This window comes from Chiloscyllium punctatum, chromosome 26 (genome assembly GCF_047496795.1).
Source record: "Chiloscyllium punctatum isolate Juve2018m chromosome 26, sChiPun1.3, whole genome shotgun sequence".
Lineage (NCBI taxonomy): Eukaryota > Metazoa > Chordata > Chondrichthyes > Orectolobiformes > Hemiscylliidae > Chiloscyllium > Chiloscyllium punctatum.
Genome location: NC_092764.1, coordinates 80,444,269 through 80,456,050, shown reverse-complemented (window position 1 = coordinate 80,456,050; position 11,782 = coordinate 80,444,269). Strand labels below are relative to the sequence as shown.

The 11,782-nt window shown below is 40.3% G+C and overlaps 1 protein-coding gene across 2 annotated transcripts in view; it reads right to left on the bottom strand.

Annotated features, from left to right (window-relative positions):
* Positions 1-686: 686 nt before the first annotated feature.
* The window catches only part of mbtps1 (membrane-bound transcription factor peptidase, site 1), a 120,185-nt gene continuing 109,089 nt past the window's right edge, over positions 687-11,782 (bottom strand). For both annotated transcript variants that reach the window (XM_072547796.1, XM_072547797.1), the window contains exons 20-23: positions 8,696-8,827; positions 6,873-6,999; positions 4,445-4,575; positions 687-1,466 (exon numbers count right to left, since the gene is read on the bottom strand). In XM_072547796.1, the coding sequence (XP_072403897.1) occupies positions 1,273-1,466; positions 4,445-4,575; positions 6,873-6,999; positions 8,696-8,827 (584 nt within the window). In that variant the 3' untranslated portion in view covers positions 687-1,272. The remainder of the gene's footprint in view (positions 1,467-4,444; positions 4,576-6,872; positions 7,000-8,695; positions 8,828-11,782) is intronic.

The window sequence follows — 11,782 nt, the reverse complement described above, 5'->3', positions numbered from 1 at the left end:
GTTGATCCTCCTGCTCCTTGGATGCTGCCTGACCTGCTGCGCTTTTCCAGCAACACATTTTCAGCTCTGATCTCCAGCATCTGCAGGCCTCACTTTCTCCTAGAAAGTTATAGAATAGCAGATATCTCAGAGGGCTGTGGTGCTGCAGGTGGCTGGAGATTGTGAGGGGTGTTGATGGGATACCATATGATTACCATTGCTACCTGTGCTTTCCTTTTCTGCCATTTCTTTGTGTCCTGTAGCCGTATTAAAATGAATGTTTCCACCAGATTTATATTGTGCAATTGAAGAGAAAGGTGGAACAGCCATAAGGGCCAAATGGCCGACTCCTGCTCCTACTTTCTTTGTAACTTCTCAAGTTTCCAAATTCCTTCTCTGACTTTCACTGCGAGATGAAGTGGAGCTAACAGTCATAAAGGAAGGCTGAGAAGTTGGGATTTTGACTCGTGTTAACTAACTGCCGAGTGTGTGTTTTAATGGCAGGTTGCCGTGAACAGGAGATTATATTTCAGCTCCCATCCGAAAATGAACTAAATGCTTACCTGCTGAACCTACCTTTTAAGTAGGTTTTTCTGAACTCCTGACGATCACACAAACAGACTTACCGGTGTTAAGGTACAACAAACTTGGTCCAATTTTCACTACGCAATTAATATGACCAAAAATCGAATTAACTTTCCACACAGTTTGTACTTGCAGAGCTGTAAATTTATTCCACCGATAATGGTGAAAATAGGTTGCAAACTGCCATCATAAATATTTACAGTGAATTGCAGCAGTTTCCATTTTATAAAAATAAGTCAATTCAAGCACAGAGCGCCTTGGTATGGTTATTACCAATTGTTCTTGCTAGGTGCCATTGTCCACGTTATCTGAATCAGTAATTCCTTCTTATTGAAGTATGAGGAGGGTGCAGATACATTTCTCACCTGTAAATGCCCTTGTAACAAGTGTTCTGCATGATGACAACAAAATAAAACCAAAAACTGGAGCAAGACGTCACAATATTTGTACTGGCTGATTTGTTTAGAACCATTTTGTTCCCAGGAAATCATAAATACAAAGCAACCGAACACTTCTTTGGTAGTTAGGGTTGCTGTTAAAAGAAGTCTCAACTCCATAAAACCACATTGTCTTTAATTATGTCAGAAATATCAGTGAATTCATTTGTGTCTTTAGTTGATACTTTTACAAATCCATTTGAAGCAGCCAACTGCACTATTCACTGTCTGTAGTTGATGTGCCTTGATTTGCTGTCATCCACTGCCCCAATCACACAGAGGGCGTCTTTGGAGGGTGCACCTGCTGAAGCAGTAGAGGACGTTTGACCCGTGGCTTCCGTCTCTTTGGCTTGCTCTTAGACTTTATCTGTACCACAAAGAATGCCAGCACCACCATCGCACCAAGGAAAGCAAAAACTGGAATTGTCTGTCCAACATCTTGGTTATATCGACCAGGCATTATACCTAAAAAGTAGACAAATTACAATTAAGCACTCAACTCCCATTATTGAGTTAGTATAGAAAGATGACAACACATATGGATTAGGCATCTATTATTGAGATGGAGGCCAATAAAACAAGGAGTTATTTTCTGCAAGCATCACAAAAGACCCAAGAAAGCATAGACACTGATGCTGAAGCATCTTTCTATAAAGGATAAAGGAGACATTTAATAATGTAGCTTCTCTTCACTCAAAAACATTCTAAAAATTAAAAATAGCATTGCATTAGTGTTGAAAGAAGTGTACATAAACATACTACTCAAAATTCAAACTGAAACACCTAGCACAGCAACACATATGCAATGAAATTACATACAACAGATCCTATAAAAGTATATTTAGTTCAACATTTCAGTAGCTTGGTTGTTTCCAGAAATAAAGAGCATACAATAAATGTCGTGCTAGCTTCAATAATTCTTGTTCCCCAGACTATAAAAATTAATACAGTCTCAATTCAACATCCTATGGTCTAAGTAGCTGCTAGCCTATGAATATTGAATATTCAGTAAGCTACCTCGGACTGTTAGTATGGGATTGAATTTTATTTCCCCATTTGGTATGTGATCCTGACTCCAGCATGAAGTCCAGGACAGGAACCTGGAAGTGGCCGTGACAAGATGTTCATTGCGATTTTCCCCAGAGCTGCCCGAAGAAGAAGCCACCTCTGGAAGTATTTAATAAGGTCAACAAGCAGAACTGCCTCTATGTCAGACCAGCAGCAAGATGGAGGCATTGCCTAGCGCAAAGGCAACAAATCTAGAGATACAGAATAAGCAGAACAGGCACTTTCTCCGGAAGAGTGATCGACAAAGTGGTGATCCTTGAAATCAAACAAATCCCTTGAGGAGTATAAAGGAAGCAGAAAAGAACATAAATAAGAAATTAAGAGGATGAGAAGGAGTCATGGCCAGTTGGATTAGGAAGAATCCTGAGATATATTATACATAAATTAGGACCTAGAGAGTAGCTAAAGAAAGATTAGATCCACTCGAGAACAAAGGAAGGAATTTACAAATGGACCCAAAAGGTCCTTAATGAATATTTCACATTGACATTCACCATGGAGAAGGACATACACAGTCAGACTAGGGAGAGGCATGTTGATATTAAGGTGGTGGTGATGTTGGGTGTCCCAAAAAGATTAAGGTAGAAAAAGCCCTAGGGCCTGATGAGATCTATCCCAGGATACTGAAAGTGGTAAAGGGAGGGAATTGCTAAAGCCTCGCATTCTCTTCAGCCATAGGCCCGGTCCAGGATGACTGGAGAATGCCAGTGTTGTTCCTTCATTTCAGAAGCCAACAGGGATAATCCAGGATATTATGGGCTAGTAAACCTACATCAATGGTATAGCAATTATTGGTGAAGGTTCTTCAAGATAGGATTTATTTGTATTTGGAGATGAATGGACTTTCAGGATAGTCAGCATGTTTTATTCAAGAGAAATCTTGTCTCACAAACCTGACTGACTTCTTGAGAATGTGATGATGATAATTGATGAGGGTAGTCACATGGGACCCATGGTGAGTTGGCAAGTTGGACACAAAATTAGCTTGGTCATAGAAGACCAGGGTAGTTTTGGACGGGTATTTTTTTGATTGGAAGTTTGCGTTCTGCAAGGATCAGCACTGGGACCTCTAGTTTGTAATATATACATAAATGATTTGGATGAAAATAAAGGTTATCTGATTAGTGAGTTTGCAAACAACACAAAAATTGGAGGAGTTACGATCATGAGGAAGGCTGCCCAAAGGATACAGCGGGATTCAGATCAGGTGGAAGGCTGGGTGGAGAAATGGCAAATGGAGTTTAATCTGGACAGTGTGAGGTCATGCATTCTGGGAAGTCAATGTGAACACCAATCTATGCAGTAAATAGTAGGCACCTTATGAGCACTGATATACAGAGGGATCTTGGGATGCAAGCCCATAGCTCCGCAAAAATGGTCACACAAGTGGATAAGATAGTAAAGGACTACGCATGCTTGCCTTCATCAGTCAGGGCATAGAATATAAACTTTGTCAAATACTCAGGGGCATACGTTTAAGTTATGAGGGCAAGTCTGAAGGAGTGCAAAGGAAGTTTTTTTTTAAATAACACAGAGGACTGTAGGTGCCTGGACCACACTGCCTGAGATGGCGGTAGAAGTAGATACATCGACAAAGTTTAAAGATGAGTTAGACAGACACATGAATAGGTAGAGAATAAAGGGATACAGTCCATGTGCAGACAGATAGGTCTGTTCTTGTGCTATTCTATGTTCCATGACCCCTGCGGCCTACCTCTGGCTCTAATGCTATTGGAAGGCTGACTCAAATGAGAGATTGTCACTCTGCCTGTGAGAAAATACCAGGGAGGTCACTAAATGGCCCTGCTGGGCTTTAATTTAGGACACTGCCATCTCCCTGAATCCATCATGCTTAGAAAGTAATCTCGAATCATAATGCATAAGAAAAACATCTCAATACTTCATCCTTATCTTCCCAAGTCTTAGGCTGAGAGAAAATAAATCATTCACTCATAAATCATTCATTCAAATGGAACAAAATCAGAGGACATTTTAATAATGTAGCAACATCTCAGTTATTTTACTTCTCTCACCCCTTTCAATTCCACAAAACTCCAAAATTACTCAAGTAAAGAACAGGAATAAAAAAAAACCTTCCATCATATTACCTTATTGCCATATGCAATAGAAATATTATCAATTGCATGAAATGGCACCCAGTGTTTCACATCAGTGAGTGATCAGTAATGTTTCTGAATCTTTCCCACAAATGCTAACAATAGAATGTGTTATGTTTGCACACTGACCCATTCTTCTTGTAAAATGAACAGTTGGAATATTTGGTCTTTGATGGCCTCAGTTTGGAGCAGTCATCAGTGTCTTGTTTCTGTTCACTTTCAATGAACAAAAGTTCAAGAGTTAATTCCAGTACTCACCTCCAGGAATATCCCAGGCCCCACTTTCACCTGGTGATAAAGGTCGCACTTGGGGACGGTTTTGCCTGAAATTTGGCAGAACCACTTTGTCTAGGTCGATAGATAACAACTTCTGGTGCTTCCAAAGGTTACTGAGGAGGATAAATAATAAAAGCTGTTCACCTGTGGTACAGGCTAGTACTAACTCCAGAAACTAAGTTTACTTCATAATACTTTGTTCTGTTATTTTAAGCAAGATTCACAATTTGCAATTTAGATTGGAGATCAATCTTTGTAGAGCAGACAAAAAAAGGGCCACACAACCAACTGTCAGAAAATGTCTCCCAAAACTAGAAAACAAATTTTCAATTTAAAACTGAAGTTAAGTTAATAAATAGACCTTACAACTAAAAAGTTGTATTTTCAACATCATATCTTCTGTGGACATTTCTATATGAAGTCCAAAATTAATTCTGAACACTCCTTCTCTGTTTAAGTCTATGCAAAGGGTGACCCAATCACATTTTCAAATTTTAGAAGTCATTTACAATTTTCATAGGTTGATTACAATGTATTAATTCTTATTTTAAAAGCATGCAATTTTTCTAATTCGCTCTGTATTTTTAAATGGAATCTAGCTGAAGTTGGCAGTACGCCAAAGCCAATTGCATACAAACAGTCTCATCTTCAAAGAGGGCTTGGTTAACTTAGTGGTTTACCTCATGTCCTTCAAACCCTAAACGACTAATAATTGACATGTTTCATCAGCAACATGTCAACTGACCACTTAGATCCAAGATTTGGATCAACCAACTTGCAATACAATACAGATACATTAGGAATCTAGTTCCACAAATTTGCTAAGATTTCACATCTGTACCCCAAACCAGGTATATCTTGCTGACTTTATACAAAGGGAACATTAGACAGCATCAATTTCATTAAGGAAACTTATGTAGCCATTTCTAACTCGAGAGTGTGGTTCTAGAAAAGCACAGCAGGTTAGGCAGCATCCAAAGAGTAGGAGAATCGACATTTTGGGTATGAGCCCTTCATCAGGAATGAGGGCTTTCATTTTCCTAGCCATTTCTAATTGGTAACCTATGCAGACCACCACTGTATCTGTATTTCCCACTACAAACTCACACATTACCATGCACCATCTCTTGACAAACGTCATTCATTTACAGTCATAGACATACACAGCATGGAAACTGACCCTTCAGTCCAATTCATCCATGCCAACCAGATATCCTAAACCTAGCTAGTCCCATTTGCTAACATTTGGCTCATATCCCTCCAAACCCTTCCTATTCATATACCCATCCAAATACCTTTTAAATGTTGTAATTGTACCAGCCTCCACCACTTCCTCTGGCAGCTCATTCCATTCACGCATCACCCTCTGCGTGAAAAAGTTTCCCATTAGGTTCCTTTTATATCTTTCCCTCTAACCTTAAACCTCTGCCCTCTAGTTTCGAGCTCCCTCACCCCAGGGAAATGATTTTGTCTATTTATCCTATCCATGCCACTCGTGATGTTACAAACCTCTATACGGTCACCCCTCAGCCTCCAATGCCCCAGGAAAAACAGCCCCTGTCTATGCAGCCTTTCGCTATAGCTTAAACCTGGCAACATCCTTGTTAATCATTTCTGAACCCTTTCAAATTTCACAACATCCTTCCAATAGCAAGGAGACCAGAATTGCACACAATATTCCAACAGTGGCCTAACCAATGTCCTGTGCAGCCACAACATGACCTCCCAACTCCTGTACTCAATGCACTGATCAATAAAAGCAAGCATACTAAACACCTTCTTCACAATTCTGTGATTCCACTTTCAAGGAGCTATGAACCTGCACTCCAAGGTTCCTTGTTCAGCAACACACCCCAAGACCTTCCCATTAAGTGTATAAGTCCTGCCCTGATTTGCCTTTTCAAAATGCTCTCCTGCCACAGAAGAATCTTGACTCGATCGCTTCACAGATTTGCTACTTGCTCAAGTTCTAAGTTACACATCACCTGACAGTCTTTGGTGTTCTTCATCCCTTATTTTCATTGTCTACTTGCAAAATTTGCTTTAAAAAAAGATGGATCCTCTTCTGGGAAAACACCTGCAAAATTCTTGTCAAGTTACTTTCAGAGTCTCTGCAAAGCACTAGTTTAGCAATTGTCCACCTGCTACCATATTATATTCCATTTTCTCTTCTGTTTCTGCTTTCTGACTTCAAATATATCTTGCACATGGAAACTTCAATATTACATCTTTCTTCAGTAAACTGATCAGGCTCTCTTCGAAACAAGGACCATACAACTACAGGGTACGGCTGCAAGTAGTTATATTTATTGTTTTTACAAATTGATAGTGCTTGGTTATTGGTTAACCATGTCATGATTTGTACAAAGACAAATGGACAATAATAAGCTATCTATTGTCACACACTAACCTTGGTGCTGTCTCATTCAGAGGTTGCGGCTTGGCCCAAGATAGGTGAGGACATGCTGGAAGAGGACGAGGTTTGGGGTCTGCGAGGTGTGGTTCAAGAACCTTGGAAAATCGATACAAGTGGTTGCCTAAGAATTGGGATAAAAACAAAATTAGAATTGAATGTGGTCAACTTTGACTTCAGAATACAAAAGGGTGAAATATTTGGTATCTACTAACTTCTCCAGGACAAAAAAACTAACATACAAGTTAAATGGCAGAAAATAGCATGAATGTCTATGAGTGTATACATTCGGCCTCCAACCTTCGGGTGACCTTCCTCCAAGGTAGACTTCAGGACAGGCAACAACTCAGAGTAGCTGAACAGAAGCCGATAGCAACTGGGACCTTGGGTCCATGTCACACTATAGATGATCCCATAGCACAATACACTCACACACACCCCTACATACTCTTACACCCACGCAGACCATCCCTCACACACAAGCTCTCTCTCACATGCATGCACATAGACCCTCTGCACTCACACTGACATACGCATCCTCTCACACACACTTAACCAAGCTCTCTCTCTCTCTCTCTCACTCTCACACACACACACACACAGACAAAATCTGTTGCTCCCACATGAGCACACCTAAGCTTATGGGGGTGAATTTGTTTTTGCAGATTTACATTTACTTTGCTCAAGGACTGCATGAATCCATGGGAAGCTCTGTAAAACTATAGGGGGATTGTCAGTTTGACGTAGCATTGGGACACAGACAGACCTCACAGTGACTGTTTAAAAAATTCAATAGTTGTTCTGGGATTTACATATCAAAAAACAGAAACCAGCATATCAAATTATAAAAGGTGAAAGTTTTAATCGAAGATTGTTTACTGTCTCACATCTCCATGACACCGGACTCCTTTGGGAGAAAGTGAGGACTGCAGTTGCTGGAGATCAGAGTCGAGAGTATGGTGCTGGAAAAGCACAGCCGGTTAGACAGCATCTGAGGAGCAGGAGAATTGACGTTTCAGGCATAAGCCCTTCATCAAGCCCTTCTTGGTGAAGGGCTTATGCCTGAAACGTCAATTCTCCTGCTCCTCAGATGTTGCCTGACCATCTGTGCTTTTCCAGCACCACTCTCTTGACACTGGACTCCTTTGGCCATCAATTCTGTGAGCATGATCTTAACCTCCAGAACCACCTGATAAAGGAGCAACACTCTGAAAGCTGGTGCTTGGGAATAAACCTGTTGGACTATAACCAGATGTTGGGCGATTTTTAACTTTGTCCACCCCAGTCCAATATCGGCACCTCTAAGTCAATTTTATTCGTGTTCAGTTTTACAGTTTTCAAAAGAGCAGTTTATGCCTGAACCAGCAGAGGGAGCTAGAGCACATCTGCAGGACAAAATCAAGTGCAAATTGCAAAAAGACAGTGACATAAATTCTATTGGCCATTAGGAATAAAAATTCAAATCACCAACTAAGGTTAAGTATTTGACAAATGTTGCATTTACGTAGCGTTTACATAGAAGGGGAAATTAGTGAAATCAAAGTGAGATTTCAAACTTTGAAAATATTTTAAGATATGTCAATAAATATTGTAGAGAATACAGCAGCTATTTAAAATGTCTCACTTCTGTGATATTTCAATTTTTCATTTGTTAACATCAGTAATTGAAAGGGTTCATCGCAATGTGGCCAAATCCCAGAATAAGGATGACAATCAGAGAGAAGGACCAGTGTATGTTTACAGTTGGAACACTGAACAAACTTTACAACAGAACATCTCCAGAAGTTTTACTTGAGTTATGAATTTACAAACAGCCTTACCTTCCATCCGCTCTGGTAGTCGATGCTCGGTTCCAGATGGAGGTTGCTGCCTATTTTCAGAGTGGCTCAGGCTTGGGGGCATCACGCCATACGAGGTGTATTGAAGGAGAGCATCAAGCAACCAGAAGCAGTCTGGGGACAAGGGATAAACATACAGTTAGTTCTTCAAGCTAAAAACAAATACAGAACTCCACATTCAGGTGACAAAACAAAAAGTTCAGAAAAGTCACAGAGAAGAAATCCTTACAGACAAACCCATTGGAAACAACCTCTTATACCAGAGCTTCCGAGACGTTAGCATGTAGCCAAGTTCCATTTTACAAATAGTAAGATTGCAGTAAGAGGAGGATCTTGGGTTCAACCATTCAGCATCACGAGAATTTTTTCCTCACACTCAGACCTGCAAAGTGTTCAACTTCTTGATCTAGAGGGCTGCTGATGTTAAATCGTTATGTACACTTTAGCAGAGATTGCTAAATGAAAACCAAGTAAGGAGTTGGTGAGAGAAGGAACAGCTTTTATACTTGTACAATTTATAATTGCACCCTATAATATCCACACCAATCTTCAGGCAGCTTGATTATCCTGTTGGTAAGATAACCTAAGAGAGCAAGATGGGCTAATGGCAGATGAAGTTTAATTTTGATAAATGTGAAATGATGCATTTTGGTCAGACAAACCAAGGCATGACTCAGAGTTAATGACTCAGGGCTCGGGGGGAGTGTTGTGAAACAGACAGATCTAGAGGTGCAGGATCACAGATTCTTGAAAGTGGGGTTGCAGGTAGACAGGGATGTGAAAGTAGTATTTGGCATGATTGCCTTGGTTACAGCATTTAGCATAGGAGTTGGGTGGTCATGCTGTGGTTGAATAGGACATTGTTGAGGCCATTGTTAGAATAGTGCATACAATTCTGGTCACCCTGCTATAGAAAAGGATGATGTTAAATTAGAAAGGATACAGGAAAAAATAGACAAGGATGTTATCAGGGTTGGAGGGCTCGAGTTATAAGAAATGATGCCAGATTGGATAGGACTTTTTCCCTGGAACGGAGGCAGAGGTTTAGAAAATCATAAGGGACATAGTTACGGTGAATAGCCAAGGATTTTCTCCCAGGGTAAGGAAGTCCAAAACTGGAGGGCATAGGTTTAAGGCGAGGGGGACAAGATTTAAAAGGGACCCGGGGGCAACTTTTTCAGAGAGAGAGATGCATGAAAGGAATAAACTGCCAGGAGGAAACAGTAGAGGTGGGTACAATTATAACATTTAAAAGATATTTGGACAGGTACACATATGGGAAAGGTTTCAAGGGATATAGATCAAACACAGGCAAATAGGACTGGTTCAGTTCAAGATGCCTTGTCAGTATGGACAAATTGCTGTTTGACCGAATCTTTAGAGACCTAGAAACAAATGGTACAAGGATGGAGAAGTGATGATTGAGGTTTTGTGAAGGTTTAGCTGAAGGAGGAGATTAGCTGTGAACTTACTGGCACAGTGGAGCAGGCCCAAGGATCTAAATGGCATCCTCTTCTAACTGAAAAACTAACAAACCATGCAGCATCTCTCTTTGATAAACAAATCAGATTGTTGTGCTTTCCATCTGCCTGCACCCGAACAGCTGGTCTCTAGGCATGGAGTGGAACATACAAATGTGCTGAATTCACTAACAGATAGATCAAGGTCTTTATGAGCAGCAATGAACAAATAAATAAATGGAACTGCATTGTTTTTACTATATTGGTGTCATTTTCCTACAGCGAGAGAACAGAGTTTTATAATGATAGGAGTGTTATATTTTGGAAACAGCACAAACACTAAAATCTATATACAGTATCTATGCTAGGGACTTACAATTAGTTTATTTACAGCTCAAATGCACGCATTCTGCTCTCATAAAACATTAGAACTGACACTAATACATATAATTTACAAAATAACTACACTTATTTGTATGCATTTAGTTCTTTTGCAGAATGGAGGGTGGTAGGAGCAGGAGAAGCTTTTTGAGGCTATGTCACAATGTTCATGGCTGATCATCTATCCCAATCCCACTTTCCCTCTGTACCCCCTTTCACTACCTAAAAATCTACCAGAGTCTCGATAAAGAATATCTGCTGCTTCCCAGGATAGAGAATTATACATACACACACACACACACATCAAACTTCTGAGACCTTTTTTTAAAACCCAAAGTCACAAGGTCAACTTTTATATGGATCAAATTTTAAGAGATTGACATGGATGCTGGATTTGGGCCCAGATAAAAACAGTGGGACTAGAATATCCACACCAATACCATAAGAGAATTCAGTGGGAAACCAATACCATAAGAGAATTCATATTAATTGTCAAACATTGGTTTACAGTATAATATCACAATCTATATACATTTCATCCCACAATATAAATCATGAATTAGCTACAACACTTCAAAATGAAATCCTTCAATACTGACACCAGACCCCATTAGGTCTGATGTTATCAGGTATAGTCTGGCCAGGGAAACCTCTTGTTGATGATCACATACTGCATCCACCCTCCCCTCCACCACCTCCACTCCGCCCCACGCCCCTCCACCACCCCATCTGTCTGATGTGGAAGATTGCCCAAATGTGTCCCATACACAATAAGAAGGATAAAGCCAATCCAGACAATTTCTGTACTATCAGTGTATTCTCAATCATCATCAAAGTGATGGAAGGTTCATTACCAGGGCTATCAGGCAGTATCTGCTCAGCAATAACCTGCTCATTGATGCTCAGTTTGGATCACCAGGGGTCACTCAGTTCCTGATCTTATTACAGGCTTGTCCCAAATGGAGAAAGGAGCTGAAATTCAAGAGGAGAGGCAAGGTATGACATCCTGCCCTTGACAATAAGGCCACATTTGACAGTGTTAGCAAAACTGGAGCCAACATGAATCAGGGATTCATGCTGGTTGGAGTCACTCCAAAAATGTGCAAGAACCCTGACATTACCCAGGACAAAGCAGCACATTTGTCTGGCATCAGATCTACAAATATTCAATCCCTCGATCACTAATGCTCAGCATAGCAGTGCATACTAGATACAAGACACACTGCAC